Consider the following 17,757-nt stretch of genomic DNA (forward strand, 5'->3'; position numbering starts at 1 on the left):
TTTTGGGCATGGGGACCTGACCTAATGCATTGGGCCACCATGCTGATGACCATATAGATGGGGCATTTCCTGCAACCAGTACCTCTGTCTTATTGCCATTTAACTTGAGGCAATGATTGGTCATCCATATTGCTCGCTCTTCCAAGCAGGCAGAGAAGCGGGCGGCCGTGGCTACCGAGTCTTGAGAGAGTGTGACTATAAAGAAGAGATACCCGCTCCCGTACCAGAAACATCTTATCTGAATGTGGCAGATTCCATCAGTCAACAAAGACCAGACCTAGGATGGAGACATTTTCCAGAGGCCTCAGATAAATCCTGTCACAAAAAAAAAACAAGACCTCAGTGACTGAAAATGTCTTAAACACAACACATGGACTTTGTGCCGGTCAGATACTGCATAATGCTTGCACATCAAGCATATGGGTAAAGCCTGCCGTGAAAAGCATGCAGAGCACAGGGAGTCAAGTGTCCTCCTTTTTAATCAAATGTAAGTTAGAAAACAAAATAACAATTAATTACAAAATAAATCTCAGGTAATGATTTATTTATACGTGAATATGAGGATATCTTTTGCATTAGACACTTATCAAACATACTTGGTAAGGGTTTGACAAAAGAGGAAAGAATTCTCCGAGTTCGGAGTTTAAAGTTATGAAATGTACATGAGCCCTGATGAAGTTCATAAACCTGTTAGAACGAAACACGTTGGCTGGATATTCGCTGTATACACAATTTTTTTTTAATGGATAAATATATATTTTGAAACATATACGTGATTTTTACCAACTACAATTTTTCCTGGTGTATCTTTCCCCTTGTAATTTTAATCTATTTCTGCTGGACAGTGGAACCAAGCAATGGTGGGTACCGGAAAAGAAGTGCACGGGGCTATAATCTGTTGGAACTTTCAGTGAGCTGCGGTCTCTTTAGTCTGTCGTTGATTTATGTTTGTAGGTTAATCCTGGAGGTCTCACCACCCCAGCCGCCTCTGTGAGACTGTTCCTCATCTGGTACAGCTAGTAAAAAACGGGGATCACTTTCTAAGAGCAGTGGTGTACTCCTGGAGGTCTTACTCCTGCCTCCGTGAGATTGTTCCCCATCTGTACAGCTTTCAAGAGGGGCTCCCTTCTAAGAGCTGTGGTGTACTCCTGGGGGCCTAGCTCCTCCTGCCTCTGTGAGACTGTTCTCCATCTGTACAGCTAGTCAAGTGCGGGGATCACCTTCTGAGAGCACTGGTGTACTCCTGGAGGTCTAACTCCTGCCTCCGTGAGGCTGTTCTCCACCTGTACATCTATTCAAGAGAGGGGATCCCCTTCTAAGAGCAGTGGTGTACTCCAGGAGGTCTTACTCCTGCCTCCATGAGACTGTTCCCCATCTGTATAGCTAGTCAAGAGAGGGGATCCCCTTCTGAGAGAAGTGGTGTACTCCTGGAAGTCTAACTCCTGCCTCTGTGAGACTGTTCTTCATCTGTACAGCTATTCAAGCGAGGGGATCCCCTTCTAAGAGCACTGGTGTACTCCAGGAGGTCTTACTCCTGCCTCCATGAGACTGTTCCCCATCTGTATAGCCAGTCAAGAGAGGGGATCCCCTTCTGAGAGAAGTGGTGTACTCCTGGAAGTCTAACTCCTGCCTCTGTGAGACTGTTCTTCATCTGTACAGCTATTCAAGCGAGGGGATCCCCTTCTAAGAGCACTGGTGTACTCCAGGAGGTCTTACTCCTGCCTCCATGAGACTGTTCCCCATCTGTATAGCCAGTCAAGAGAGGGGATCCCCTTCTGAGAGAAGTGGTGTACTCCTGGAAGTCTAACTCCTGCCTCTGTGAGACTGTTCTTCATCTGTACAGCTATTCAAGCGAGGGGATCCCCTTCTAAGAGCACTGGTGTACTCCAGGAGGTCTTACTCCTGCCTCCATGAGACTGTTCCCCATCTGTATAGCCAGTCAAGAGAGGGGATCCCCTTCTGAGAGAAGTGGTGTACTCCTGGAAGTCTAACTCCTGCCTCTGTGAGACTGTTCTTCATCTGTACAGCTATTCAAGAGAGGGGATCCCCTTCTAAGAGCAGTGGTGTACTCCTGGAGGTCTAACTCCTGCCTCCGCGACACTGTTCCCCATCTGGTACGGCTGTTCAAAAGAGGGGATCACCTTCTAAGAGGAGTGGTGTACTTCAGGAGGTCTTACTCCTGCCTCCATGAGACTGTTCCCCATCTTGTACAATTATTACAGAAGGGGATCACCTTCTAAGAGCAGTGGTGTATTCCAGGAGGTCTTACTCCTGCCTCCATGAGACTGTTCCCCATCTGTATAGCCAGTCAAGAGAGGGGATCCCCTTCTGAGAGAAGTGGTGTACTCCTGGAGGTCTAACTCCTGCATCCGTGAGACTGTTCCCCATCTGTACAGCTTTCAAGAGAGGGGCTCCCCTTCTAAGAGCAGTGGTGTACTCCAGGAGGTCTTACTCCTGCCTCCATGAGACTGTTCCCCATCTGTATAGCTAGTCAAGAGAGGGGATCCCCTTCTAAGAGCAGTGGTGTACTCCAGGAGGTTTTACTCCTGCCTCCATGAGACTGTTCCCCATCTGTATAGCCAGTCAAGAGAGGGGATCCCCTTCTGAGAGAAGTGGTGTACTCCTGGAGGTCTAACTCCGGCCTCTGTGAGACTGTTCTTCATCTGTACAGCTATTCAAGAGAGGGGATCCCCTTCTAAGAGCAGTGGTGTACTCCAGGAGGTCTTACTCCTGCATCCGTGAGACTGTTCCCCATCTGTACAGCTTTTAAGAGAGGGGCTCCCCTTCTAAGAGCAGTGGTGTACTCCTGGGGGCCTAGCTCTTCTGCCTCTGTGAGACTGTTCTCCATCTGTACAGCTGGTCAAGTGCGGGGATCACCTTCTGAGAGCAGTGGTGTACTCCTGGAGGTCTAATTCCTGCCTCCGTGAGGCTGTTCTCCACCTGTACAGCTATTCAAGAGAGGGGATCCCCTTCTAAGAGCAGTGGTGTACTCCAGGAGGTCTTACTCCTGCCTCCTTGAGACTGTTCCCCATCTGTATAGCTAGTCAAGAGAGGGGATCCCCTTCTGAGAGAAGTGGTGTAGTCCTGGAAGTCTAACTCCTGCCTCTGTGAGACTGTTCTTCATCTGTACAGCTATTCAAGAGAGGGGATCCCCTTCTAAGAGCAGTGGTGTACTCCAGGAGGTCTAACTCCTGCCTCCGTGACACTGTTCCCCATCTGGTACAGCTGTTCAAGAGAGGGGATCACCTTCTAAGAGCAGTGGTGTACTCCAGGAGGTCTTACTCCTGCCTCCATGAGACTGTTCCCCATCTTGTACAATTATTACAGAAGGGGATCACCCTCTAAGAGCAGTGGTGTACCACTGATGACCTTGCTCCATTTCCAGTTGGCCTACACTTGGTGCCTTGTTTTCTTATTCACTTAACAACAAAGACAATCTAATATATTCTGACGTTGAAAGTTGGATCTTGAGACCACTTTATGACCTAACTGTGGGAGAAAGACGCAACCATACTAAGGCTTCTTTTAAATTATGTCTACCCAACCATGCATCGGCCTCCATGCACCTCACACCCGCACAATGCCCACACTTAGACGGGGGCTGGGTTTATCAACACGAACAGTGTGTAAATATCTCTAATCAGCGTGCCCATGGCCAGTTTACAGATTAAAGTACTTACTGCTTGAGTCACGCTCATTCACACAGCATCAGAACAGGCTCTGGATTTCAAACTGAAGGGACTCCAGACCACAGCAGAGAAGGGGTCCTTCAAGTGGTCTGTATAATGCTCCAGACTTCACCTAATGAGATAAGTCCTGTGAAGGGCAAACAGGATTGAATGAGTTGCTGTGATTGCATGTGGTATGGTGTGTCTGTGAGTGCTAGTACTGAGTGGTGAGTGTCTGGGATTCCACGAGCTGATGGGTGAGCGTCCATGTACCTGAGTGAGGGTACCTGGGATCGCATGTTCTGTGCATGTGCGACTAGAACTCCATGTGCCGGGCCATATTGATTGCAGTCACATGACTGAAAAAAGCGAGAAGAAGTCTGTGCTCATGTCAGGGATGGTCTTCTTGCTCCTCTGAACCACTGTCCTCTCCTAGGGTTGACAGCTGATGCTTGAGGGTCTCCAGCAGAGAGGGTATGATACCTGTCTGTGCCCGCCGCTTGTCAGAGAGGTCCATACCAGAAGCTGCTAGTCCTGATTTCTGGGCACTGAAGCCTGCAGCATCCTTTGGTGCACACTCGGTGCTGTTGGCGTTCTTTGGAGTGTTGTTAATGCTGTTTGAGTCGTTTAATGCAAGCTTCTTGCTGCTGAAGTCCATTGGACGTGTGATGCTGCCAGAATCTTTAAGGGAACTCTTGATGATGTCGGCACTCGCGATGCTGCTCGCGTCCCTCAGTGCACTCTTGATGATGTCGGCACTCGCAATGCTGCTCGCGTCCCTCAGTGCACTTTTGATGATGTTGGCACTTGCCTTGCCGTTGGCCTCCATCAGTGCACTTTTGATGATGTTGGCACTCGCAATGCTGCTGTGGTTTTGTGGAACCTTAGAGATGGGGGTGGTGTCCTTCGCTGTAGTACTCTTAATCGTGTCTTCTGAGTCACTTTGCTGCCTACCAGTGGAGCGAGGCAGCTGGTAAGCCCGACCAGAAACCCTCTTTCGTGCCTCTGAGATGTCTGACTTCCATCTCCCAAGGTTTTTCGTTCTCTCTCTCTGGTCTGTGCTCTCTCTACTGAGGGTTGACTGTGGCACAAGCGATATGCTGCTGTCCACTGGCGCGCTCAGGAATGGATCTTCAGCATTCAAGGGGTTGGATCTGCAAGGACACAAGAATGTGAGTTTTATTATAAATGTCAGTCTGCTACGTGGTAAAAAGTCAGGATGTCTGTTCAATGGACATGATGATGAAGGGAGTCTCAGAGAGAGGGGAGGGCACTTCTGTCCCTTGCCTCTCTCTGGAACCCCCTTCATTCATCGACCTATGACTGGGATGGTTGATGATGTTCATAAGAGCTTTGGAAACGCACCGCTTCTGCTCTACACATGGCCACAGCCTACTTTACCCCGGCACCTCTCTTCTCCCCCCTTTGTCTCTCAGTTCGTCATCCTGTGGCATGAGTACTGTACAACAGAACATGTATGCAATGAAATATGAAACAAATGATCCAACCCAACTGTGGCTCAGAGCGATGCTCCTACCCTCAGTTCCACCTCGTCAGTAGGTGCGGCTTGGTGTCTGTAGTGGCACTGGGTAACATCACCACAGACCTTCACTGGTCGCATTCCATAGCCTACACAATCATCATTTCTAGACACACAACACTGCGGACGAGAAGGTGAGTTTTGGCAGCAGGGCTGAATTTAACCAAGAGAAGGACAGTTGTTTATACATAGTCTAGAGTGGTTTTAGCATCCCCAATGTCAAGCTCTACTGACACAAACAATCTGCTGGAGATTGTTTTATATACTAATCAGAGAAAAATGATGTAATCCAAGTTCTAAATTGTGGGAATCTTCCCTGAAGTCATAAACAAGTGAATAGTCTCGCCCATCTGTGGGTTACCGCAGCACATTACAACACATGCCAGGAGGAGGTGGTTCTAACACATCTACGGAATACAACTTGATTGAGCCTTTGATTCTTTTCCAATACAATACACATTTCTGCTATTAAAGTTTACCAATGGCTCCTTCCAAAGTCCCCTTTTTAGGGCAAAGCCTACCAGACGGCACAGCTGTCTGGTTTGCTAAAGACATCTTGGGGACATTCAGCAAGCTGACCTAGGAATGCATTCTTCCTGTTGCTCACCATTGGCTTTGTGGTTTGTAAATCACATTTTCTTGCTTTCTATTTGCTGGCTTTATTTGCTTTAGGCTGTCCAGGTTGAGTTTGTCCTCCCATTGCCCAAACCTTGTTTACTGTATTCTTCCACAAACTCGCTTTCTGTAAAGAGGATTTTAAATCTTGCTCTTATCTTGTCACATTTACCGTGCAGACATAGACAGAGGTCAAATGTTAGGGTCTTTCTCCCAGGCAGCTTAGATGTTTATATTTCTTTCTCTGACTTCAAAGTGAGAGAATTTATGCGCCAATCCTGATGAGTATCAATGTAAGAGGAGAGGATTTAGTATATTGTTACTTTCCTAGCACACAACAAAAAAAAATACCAGAGCTGATGTTTCAGAATATATCAGAATTTGTACAAATGAAAACACATGTTTTGTAATTCTGAACTGTGGTGGAAACAAATATTTGAATATGATAAGAATACATTAAAACACTAAGTGATGACATATGCACACATTAACGTTTGACTGCAGTAAAAAGCTATTTCGGTGCAATGTGATGGTCATTTCAATAGAAAATGTGCTGTTTGTAATGGCAGTGTGCTACCACACCATGCATACTACACACTATGCTACTCTACTCCATTCTATGTCCTTCTACTTTACACCACACCATGTATATTCCACACTCCACCCCACTGCACTCTATTATTATTATTTCTGAGTTTGTAGAGCGCCTGGTTAAACACTTACCAGTGTGTCCCTGCGCTATCAAGGATTGCAACAGCACCTACTCAACGAGACCAAGTAAATCAGAGGGGTTAGCCTTTAGGGAATAGAAGCGTCTTCAACTCTTTTCGAAAAGTCAGTTCTGATGATTCTATCCGTAGACGGGGGGGGGGAGGGTATTCCATCTACGGGCAGTTAAGGAGCGGAAGGATCTCCCTCCCATCCTAGCCTTCTTAATTCTAGGGGCCGAGAGGAGTCCAGCTCCGAGGGATCGCAACTGTCGAGCAGGAATGTAGGGAGAGAGCAAGTTGCGCAGGAAGCCCGGGCACTTCCCCTGGACTATCCTGTGGGCCATGCATAGAGCCTTGAAATCAATACGTTTCTTGATAGGGAGCCAGTGTAATTTCTCCAAGGCTTTTTTTGAGGGAGCTCTTCTTGGTAGCCGGAGCACCAGGCGAGCAGCGGCGTTTTGGATAGTCTGGAGTCTACGATGGCAACTTGCATTTGCTCCCAGATAAAGGACATTCCCATAGTCCAGCCTAGAGGTGACTAGGGCATGTACTAAGGTTTTCCTAGCGGATTCCGGGAGCAAGTCAAGCATCTTTCTTAGCTTGCGAAGGATAGCAAAGCAGGTGCCAGAGACACACCGGGAGTGGTAGTCAAAAGTCCGGTTTGAGTCGATCCAGAAGCCTAAGTTCTTCACCTGATCCCTTGGAATCGGCAGTGCTCCCAGGGCCTGTGGCCACCAGGCCGAGGTCCAAACTGAGGGGGATCTGCCGACGATAAGTACCTCTGTCTTGTCTCCGTTCAGGCGGAGGCAATTACTGGCCATCCAGCCTGAAAGATCTTGGAGACAGGATGTGAACTTTCTAGCAGCCTGCTCGGCTGGCTGGGTCAAAGCAACGACCAGCTGAGTATCATCGGCATACGTTACTACCTCAACCCCATACTGCTCAGCGATGAGCGCCACAGGTGTAACGTATAAGTTGAATAGGGTGGGGCGGAGGCTAGATCCTTGAGGGACTCCCTGCCTAAGATCAAAAACATCTGATCTGTTGCCCCCTTGCTCCACATAGAAGCTACGGTCAGTCAGGAAAGATTCCAGCCATAGCCACGCTTTTCCAGTCACTCCCCCTCTCTTCAGACACTGTAGCAAGGTGTGGTGTGCCACAGTGTCGAAGGCGGCACTGAGATCGAGGAGTATCAGTGCTGCTACTTGCCCTTCATCCACATGTTTCCTCAGCGCCTCAGTAGAAAAGAGTAGGGCTGACTCCGTGGAGTGGTGAGCACGAAAGCCTGACTGGCTAGTGTGAAAGAGGCCGTTCGCCTCTATGTGCTGTAAGTTGTTGGTTGGCCAGTTTTTCCGCCAGTTTGGAAAAGAAGGGTAGGAGGGAGATCGGGCGCAGGTTGCTGAGCTGAGTGGCACTAACTTGAGGTTTCTTTTTGAGGGGCAGCACGACTGCCTGTTTCCACCCAGGCGGAACCTTGCCTGAGTCGAAGGATAGGGAGAGTATGTGGCTGACATAGGGGGCTAAGAAGCTCATAGAACTAGCCAATATTCTGGCCGGTGCGGGATCCCTGGGGGAGCCTGATTTAATTCCTCTCGCTACTGTCATCAGAAGTTCCTCCTCTGGAACATGGAACAGGCTGATGCAGCCTTCCTTCTCTTCCCCCCATCTGACTTCCTCATGGGGGGGGAGTCTATTGGAGCCTGTTCTGGCGTCACAGGGAAAGGTGGAATAAATGTCCAACACCTTTTTTTGAAAGAACTCAGCAATTTTGTTACAGGCTTGTGCCGAGGCGCCCACCTGTTCATCCGTGGAAGCTAGTGTCGAGATCTCTTTATAGATCGTGAATAGCTCCTTGGTAGAGCAGTTAGCCCTGTTGATGCGATCGGCATAGAACGCTGCCTTGGTTTTCCTGATCAAGGCATGGTAGTTCTTGAGGCTGACTTTGTACCGCGTCCCTACTTCTGATAGGTAGGCCCTTCTCCAGGCTCGCTCTACCCGCTTGCAGGCAGCCTTGGCTTCTTTTAGTTCCGCATTGAACCAAGGTGCTGATTTAGTTAATCGCTCCGGGCCCTTATTAGACCAGGGAGCTGCTGAATTCAGTGCAAGCGTAATGTGTGCATCTAAGGTTACGCAAGCCTCATTGAGAATGGTGCCCAGCCCAGTGGGGGGACCTTCCTGGATAAAACTGTCCCTGAACGTGTCATGAGAAAATTTAGCCCATTTCCTCTGTCTTCTCCTGGTGCCAGTGGTTTGGCTCTGATTATTATGAGCCCTCACATGGAACCAAAATGGGACCAGAAAGTGATCAGTCCATATCAATGGTAAGGGGGATTCCTGCTTAATATTATCCCAATTGCTGAAAATGGGATCCAGCTGATGCCCTAGACGATGAGTGGGGAGGGTAGAGCACAGTTCGAGCTGCATAGTATGCAGCTCTTGTCGCATTTCTTGTGCTGCTGTATTATTGACATCTTCAAAATGTAGATTGAAGTCACCTAGCAGGAGAAATTTGTTGAAGCGCATGGCTGAGGAGATGGTATTATGTACAAAACTGTCAATAAAGGCCCTACTGCCACCAGGAGGTCTATACACTAATAGACCCTTGATAACCGTGTTTGTATCAATCAAGATGGAGAAGGCTCCTGTTTCGCTGTCTGCGATATTGGCGGGCTCTATGGTGCATTTGATACTCTCCCTGTAAATTATTGCGATGCCCCCCCCTCTCCCGCAGGGTCTGTCCTGCCTACAGATTTCATAACCGTGAGGAAGAGCCTCCATTAGTTCAGGATCCGAGTCCTCGTCAAGCCAGGTCTCTGTTAGAAACAGCATATCCCATCTGTTATCAGTCAGGAGATCATGAATCTCTAGCCTATGTTTTTTTAGGGACCTGCAGTTGAGCAGGGCGCAACTAATCTTCCTGCTGTCACCTGGCGAATTGGGAAAGCCAGAAAGGCTCCCTGTGGCGTGTTTGCTCAGGATATATCCACAATGCCTGCATGGCAGTTCCTGATCTTGCTTACTTAGATCAATGCCATGCTCACACTCCTTAAAGATCTCCGTACGGTGACTGGTGAGCTCCTCCTTAGTATATGTGCGAGGTTGCCGGAGACTGCCAGGGGGTATGGCCCCGTGCCCCGGTCGGCCGCGGACGGGCGCAGACGGGCTTGCCTTAGGCGCGCCCGCTGCGCTCGTCCGCTGCGCGTATGACACATGTATGGTTAAGTACCTTCCCTTCCGGCGGACGACTAGACCGCGTCCTGCCGGAAGTGGGTATTGGGTGAATGTGGTGTTTTCTCCCGCCGCTCAAACGGCAATGCAGCCGCGGCGGATCGGGCAGGGACACCGAGAGTGCAAAGACACAGTCACAAAGAAAGGCAGGTATAAAAGCGTCACAGGTAAAATATATACAATGCTAAAAGAGAGATAGAGGACATCTGAGTTCCCAGGCGCTTAGTAGTAAGGAGTGGCGCCGAGAGTGCAAAGACACAGTCACAAAGAAAGGCAGGTATAAAAGCGTCACAGGTAAAATATATACAATGCTAAAAGAGAGATAGAGGACATCTGAGTTCCCAGGCGCTTAGTAGTAAGGAGTGCCACTCCAATCCACACCACTTGCTCCAGGACAATATGCCACTCTAAGACACTCTGTGACATGCCACGCCACTCCAATCCATGCCACTCGCTCCACGACACAATGTCCCAATGCACTCTATGTCTCTCCACTACACAACACTTACCTCACTCCACCCTACCCCAATCCACTTCAATCTATCCCACTTCACAGCAATGTACCACAATCTACCCACCCCATTCCACTTTGTTAGTCTACTCCACTCCTACTCCACTCGAATCTACCCCACTCCACTCCAATCTACCCCACCACACGTTACCTTCACAACTCCACCCCACCCCACCCCAATCTACCACACATCGCTCCAATCTACCCGACTTAAATCTACCCCACTCTAACCCAATCTACCGTACTCCTCTCCAATCTACCCCCTCACAATTTACCAACCCACTCTATCCCACTCCACCCCAAACTACCCCACACCACTCAATCTACCGCACTCCACTCCAGTCTACCCCACTACACTCCACTCTAATCTACCCCACTCCACTCAGTCTAAATCAAACAACCCAACCCCACCCCACTCCAATCTACCCCACTCCACTTCTATCTATGGCAAAACACTAAAATCTACCCCATTCTGATCCAATCTGCCACAGTCTACCACACTCCACTCCAATCTACCTCAATTCACCCCACTCCAATGTACCGGCATCCAACCCACTCCACTCCAATCTACCCACCTCTAAATCTACTGACTCCAGTCTACTCCACTACAATCTACCCCAGTCCAATTTACACCACTCTTCTCCAAGCTCCACTGTAATCTATCCAACTCCTCTCAACTCTAACCTACCCACTCCACTCCAATCTACCCCACTGCACTACAATCTACCCACTACAATCTACCACAATCTACCCCAATCTACCCCACTCCAATCTTTCCACTCTACCCCACTCCACTCAAATCTACCCCAGTCAGCTTTACTCCAATCTACCACACTTCACTCAAATCTACCTAATTCAATTACAATCTAACTTACTCCACCCAAATCCACCCCACTCCAATCTACTCAACCCACCCCATAACCCCACTCCACCCCAATCTACTCTACTCGAATCTATCCAACCCCAATCTGCCCCTCCTAAATCTACCCAACTCCAATCTAACCCATCTACTCCAACCTACCCCCACTCTACCCCAATCCACCTCACTTCACCCAGCCCCACTGCAATCTACCCCACACAATCCACCGCACCCCACTCCAATCTACCCACTCCCAACTACCCCGCTCCAATCATCCCTATTCAATCCTACCCCACTCCGTTCTTCCCCAATATATCTCAATCCACTCTAATCTCGATTCGACTCCAAGATATCCAACTCCACTCAACCACAAGGCACTCCAATCTACTCCAATTCGCCCCAATCTACCCCACTTCAATCTACCCCAATCTACTCTGCTCCAATCTACTCCATTCCACTCCAGTCAACTCTACCCCAATCTACCCCAACCTACTGCACTCTACCCCCATCCAATCTATTCCACACAACTCCAATCTACCCCAACACCCAATATACCCCCACTCCACTAAAATCTACCCCAATCCACTCGACACTACTCAAATCTATCCCTGCCCCATTCCATTTGATCCTTCTGTAATCAACCCAACCTTCCCCACTCCAATCTACCCCACTCCACTCCAATCTAACCGACCCCACTTCAGTCTACCTCACACCACTCCAATCTACCCCACTCCACTCCAATCTACCCCAATATATCTCACTCCACTCTACCCAATCTACCCTATTTCTTCCTACCCCACTCCAATCTACCCCACTCTAATCTACCCCAATCCACATCTGGACCTATGGAAGGTTCAGGAGAAAGTTGCTGGCCTGCTGCCCTCCCGCCTGAGTGAGAATCCACTCCACCCCAAATGTATCCCAGTCCACCTCAATTCAATCTACTCCAATTCAATTTACCTCACTCCAATCTAACCCAATCCGCACCACTTCGTTCTATCCCACTCTACCAGCACTCCACTCTACACCAATATACTCTACTCTACTCTGCTCTATCACAATCTACCCCTATCCACTCTACCCCACTCTAATCTACCCCATCGGCTCCACGCCACTAACATTAAACCATGCTAAACAGCAGCCATACTGGTTGCAACATGGCTAAAACACATTGCAAAAGTCATTATCGCTCTCATAGGCAAGAATTTCTTTTTAAACTGACAGTAACCCTCAAAGCCCACACCAGTAAAAAAACAAGACACTGTGCTATAGAAAATAGAACTCTGTCTCCCAGAAACCTCCTTCAAATCTACTTCCGAAGCTGTCGACCTACACAACCTGGTCGAGGGCAGTGCAGTACACAATAACATTCCTTATTCCACAATGGTCCCACTGAAAGAACGTAAACACCACGGCTTGACTCCCAACTTGGCCTGAAGAGTTGCTTCTCCAGACCAGCATCATCTTCAATCTCTGCTGCAACACCTACAAGACAGCCACAATCCTCACTCCAGTCTACCTGACCAGACCAACAATCGAACTGCCTCTGCGAATGAGTGCGACAGAAGGAGTCATGTCAACACCAGACTCAAAATTAACAAATGTAACACCAAGATGCAAGCCTGGACGATGTAGCTGCCTAGGACTTGGAAGAACATACCTAAGGCTATGAGGCTCATCCCCACAATTCTGAATAAGAGGGTCGTGGTACTTATAGAACCTAAAATGTACATATGTCATGATCTGAGTTCTGTCTTTTTCAGTTGGTGGTGGGGTTAGCAAGCAACCCAGGACTGGTTTCGCTCTAGTCATGGGCTCATCAGATGGGTACAGCCTGGTTCCAGTGACACAGTGAGCACGGTACCCACGTCTGGGCATGCCCGTGCCACTTAGTGTGGTACATGAAACACACACGCCAGGTCCTCTCTGGACCTTAAACAAGCATCCTGGGACCGGTTTCGCCCTAGTTATGGGCTCGTCAGCCGGGTACAGCCTGTTTCCAGTAACACAGTGAGCACTGGACCCCACCTTTCCTGGGTTGCTTGTGTTCTGGTTCAGGGAGGACCTGGCCTGGCAGTTTGGACTGGACTGATCCAATTGGAACAGGATCAAGACAGATTTGCATATGGCTGGGTCCAAACTGAAGTGGCATGGGGTGCAAAATAACAATGGATTGGGATGCGGCCCAAATTATTACCAGTGGATGAGATTAATTCAAGTATTCCATCCATCACTTTTTTGCTTGCTTTTAGAAAGTTGCACTTTTCTTGTCCTAACCATTTGGTGCCTGCAGCTTGTAACCTGTGCACATGACCTGGGGTAGCTGGCAGTTGGCCTTTGTGCAATGCTCCCAGACAGTGAGACAAAGGGGGAATAAGTGATCCAGGATAGGCCATCTCTGAGTTGATGAGGGGGAGGAGCTGTCACCTGCCACACTTTCACATTAGAAGGGCTCTGCCGGAGCACTCTCACAGGGGATTTGACAGTAGTCATTTGTGCCCCCAGACAAACTGTGCAGGGCAGGGAGGCAGGAAATTCCAAGCACCTCTGGGGGTGGAAACCTCCAGAACCTTTTCCTACTTCAATGTGGGTGCTAGGTGCAAATAATGAACCCTCAGACCCAACTCTTCAGTACACATCTGGACCTATGGAAGGCTCAGGAGAAGGTTGCTTCCCTGCTGCCCTTCCGCCTGAGTGAGAAGGAATGGACCTGCATCTTAATCCCAGGACAACCAGAGTGATTCCAATGGCTAGCTGGCTGGCCTCCTGATCACAGCCTAGGTGACAGAACTGGCTTACACCACCTTGAACCCACCACCTGGACACTGCCTGTCGTTAGGCTTGCCACCCAAGTTGTGCCATCCCAGTACTGGACTCTTGAAAGGTGGGCCTGAAGGTGCTCTGTCTGCCCAGCTGTGGTCCCAGCAGAACCAACACAATGCAACACATCACAAAACTCTGCATCAGTCCCGCTGTGCAACACATCGCCTTGCAAGACTCTGCTTTGAAAATGCTGCACAAGGCATACTCGATGCAAGATTTCACATCGTAGCCCTGCAGCTCACCGGAGCCACCGCTACTGGATACAGGACCTCGCATCGCAGGCGGCAGCCTCTCGGAAACTACCGCTACGCAACTCATCTCCATCTCCACAAAGGACATCACATCGTCACTGCAGCTCCCCAGGACTGCTACTGCTCTGCGCATCTCCTGGAAGGACCATGCATTGCAGCCCTGCAGCCCATTGGAACCGCCCATTAGAACCCACACTGTGCGCCGCACCTCCGATGCACAGCATCACACCGCTTCTGCTGCGCGCTGCATCCTTGACACAGGACTTTGCATTGCTCTGGGATTTAAGGTACTTTGTTCAGCTGCCCTAACTTGGTCCCTCTATCCGGTCCATGCTCTATTGCGAAGTGGCTGAAACTTGTAATTTTGTCCCAGACCTGTGCAATCAGATAACCAGAGTTGCCACTTTGTGCTTTTTGCCTCTATTTTCACTTAAATCTTTAAAATAGCGTATCTCCAGCTCTACTGGTTGGATATTTGTTGTTTTGGTCTTGATTTCCTTATTACATTTTACTCTATGTTTCTAAGATGCTGTGGGATTTGTCTTGTATGTTGTTTTCACTTTATTACCGTTTGAAGTGCTGCAGAAGTACTTTACATATTGCCTCTAAGATAAGCCTGACTGCTCTGTGCCAAGTTGAGCACAGGTTAATTTGGGGTTGCTTAAGACTTTATAATGACAAGGATTGTGGTTTCTGCTTGAGTAGGATTTCACCCCCCACCAATAACCCAGTTTCTTACAGTAGGTGTCTCCTATTAGAAATTAATTTGTCCAATAGTAAGAGGGTTATTACGAGACTATGTTCCACCTTGGCACACTACTGACTAGTACTGTTGTGTGTTTCCTGCATGGCCCATCGTGGTTTTCCCTGTCAGCTTGGTGTGCATGTTGTAGGCTGTGAATTTTCATTTGCACATGTTACTATATAAACATACTTGCCTTGTGCCACACTGTACTTTCACACGGAACCTGCACATTTTCTGGGATTTAGTCTGAAAACCCTAGACAAGGTCAAACAACAATGCCCCTTGTTATGGTCAGGGACTAGCACCTAGACATAACACGAGAACGCAGCTGCTGTTAAGGAGCACACATGTCTTGTCATTTAACGGAGTACAGGAGAGTGAAAAAACACACGGACAGAGAGTACGGAGACAAGATCATTACCACAGATGAGATGTAGAGTGTCCATCTGTGTATGCTACGGGACGGGTCTGCCACTAATCTCGGAGATCCTTTGATATATAATCAGTAGAAGGGGAGGGGTTTAGGCAAAATCTGTCTTATAACATGACAGGACTTTTTATAGTATATGGTTCATTAGCCGTGCTAACAGTACTTATAATATACATTTGTTTTTAATTGTGGCACGAATACTGCATTTTAGGGCACAATAGTTTCAATAAATATCCTAAACTTCTTTCGTGTCTTTTGTTTATTGTAATGTGGACGAGTACAAGTGAGAAAGAGAAAGGGTGTGTCTTGTTACCGTGATCCCTGAGAAGGTCGAGAATGTTGTGTTCTGGGGGTGCCGACTCACGTGTTTCTCTGGTAAGGTTAGGAGGGCAAGGGAGGCACTTGATCAAGTCGTACTCAGACTCAAAGGCACTGAGGCGCTACGTTGACTCACTCCCTAAATGCCGAGGTTCTATGGTCCCAAGCATAGTTCTGTTTCTGAGCAGAATCCCTGCAACAATACAACACAATGAGTCCTTTTCATCAACAATGAAAAGGGATTATTTCAAATAATTAAGTCTCCTTGAAGATGTATAGAGCAGGGGATTATTACTAGACTACGTTCCACATTGGCATGCATCAGACTCGTACAGTAAAATGAGCACTTTTCATCAATAATGAAAATTGATTTGTTTAATAATTAAACCCTTTAGTGATGTCCCAAACAAAAACAGTTTATTTCCCTGCTTTATACACACACGCGATCCAGCGCAAGATTACATTTCCCATGAGGCTGACCAAACGGGCATTAGCGAATACGCGCTAGGCGATGACGTGAAATTCCTTCCACAATCCCCTGCGCTTTTCTGATCACAGGGTAAAAGCACTCCGCTTTTCCATTCCCCGTTACCACTGGGGAGGTGACAAGGCCCACGTAGGGGCAGCAAGTGCCATGACACCCATTCCAGAGTAAGTGGAGTGGACGTGTTTTGAGATCAATATTTTAATAGGGTCGCCTTCAGTATTGATGCCTTCTCTAGGCGACTAGACTATAGCCATATAAAGTCTGGATTGCACTTTTATAATGCAAAGTGTGTTCCAACTGTATCCTTTGGTGTGAAGATTTGGGGCTATAGGTCTTCTATTTCTATACAAGTGGCTAAAAATAATTTTTTTAGAAAACTATCATGAATTCCGCAGAATGTACCTGCAGAAATAGTGCATGACGAGATAGGCGCAGGCTTTATTGCTGATTACACACATTTGCGCCCTATACTTTTATGGCGTTCGATATAGGTCAAAAATGGGTTGGAATTCAACGGACTGATTCTGAGAGATTGTCTGAATATGGAAAATAGCCTGTGCATACCTTGGTTAAGTTACATAAAAACAACACTGACAGATCTGGGTAAACCACCTCTTTTTTATTCTCCAGAGCTAATTTCCAAATTGGATATAGCATGGGTTACGAGAGCATTTGAGGTACATACTCAGGAATTCAGAACCTTAGGTTCACAGCATAAACGTTGCTATACACATTATGTTATGGTGAAATCTATGGAAAAAAATGAATTTTACTTACATTGCATATGCCAGTTTTTTTCCTAGGATATGAGCTTTCAAGTGAAGGCAAAAGCCTGGCAGCTAACTTTTTAGAAAAGTGTGCGCTGCTCCAACCTCCAAAAACGCTGAAAAACTTGCAGTCGATTCTAGGTTTCCTGCATTTTGGAAGAACTTACATTCTAAATTACGCAGAAAGGGTTAAACCTCTCTACGAATTAATCAAACCTGATTTCAAAAACAAAGATTGGACACAGGAACAAACAGAAATCCTGCGTTCACTTCAAGCTGACTTGTTAGCAACAAACCACTTACAAACACGCATAAATACACGCAATTTAGTGATCCGAATAATTTCTGGTCAATGCGGATTCACCTACTTAACTTTTAATGAAGGTGAAAAAGTACCAATTGCATACAAATCACATTTGTATACACAGAAACGCACTTCACTTCGACGGGAAAAATTCTGACAGCAGTTCAAACCGCTGTAGCAAAAGAAAGAGCTCAAGCTCAGGGAAAACGCATTATTGTCGTGACTCCGGTACCAGCCTTAGAGGCAGTTACAAAAGCGAGCATTCCAAATGCAAAAGCTTTACATCCAAGATGGATACAAGAATTCATTGGCTGACGAAGCCGCAAAGGGGGCTGTGCAAACGGCTTCCATAGCTGCGATCACTCGTTCAAAAATGAAAATAGACAGTGAGATATTGTTGGCTGTCAATGCTTCAAGCAAAGGCAGTGGTGTAGCGTTACCTAAAAAATTTCCACTCAAATACTCGTATATAATTGATGCGAACAACGTTCCGTTTGCTCG

General features: G+C 47.6%; 1 protein-coding gene across 5 annotated transcripts in view; it reads right to left on the bottom strand.

The window, feature by feature from the left end:
* Window positions 1-523: 523 nt before the first annotated feature.
* AGBL2 (AGBL carboxypeptidase 2) overlaps window positions 524-17,757 on the bottom strand; it is a 1,238,365-nt gene continuing 1,221,131 nt past the window's right edge. For 2 of the 5 annotated variants that reach the window (XM_085646520.1, XM_085646521.1), the window contains exon 22: window positions 524-4,822. In XM_085646520.1, coding sequence (XP_085502646.1) covers window positions 4,060-4,822 — 763 coding nt within the window. In that variant the 3' untranslated portion in view covers window positions 524-4,059. The remainder of the gene's footprint in view (window positions 4,823-17,757) is intronic. The other 3 variants (XR_014979321.1, XR_014979320.1, XR_014979319.1) reach the window with 3 other exon arrangements.

This window comes from Triturus cristatus, chromosome 3_1, assembly GCF_964204655.1.
Source record: "Triturus cristatus chromosome 3_1, aTriCri1.1, whole genome shotgun sequence".
Taxonomy (NCBI): domain Eukaryota; kingdom Metazoa; phylum Chordata; class Amphibia; order Caudata; family Salamandridae; genus Triturus; species Triturus cristatus.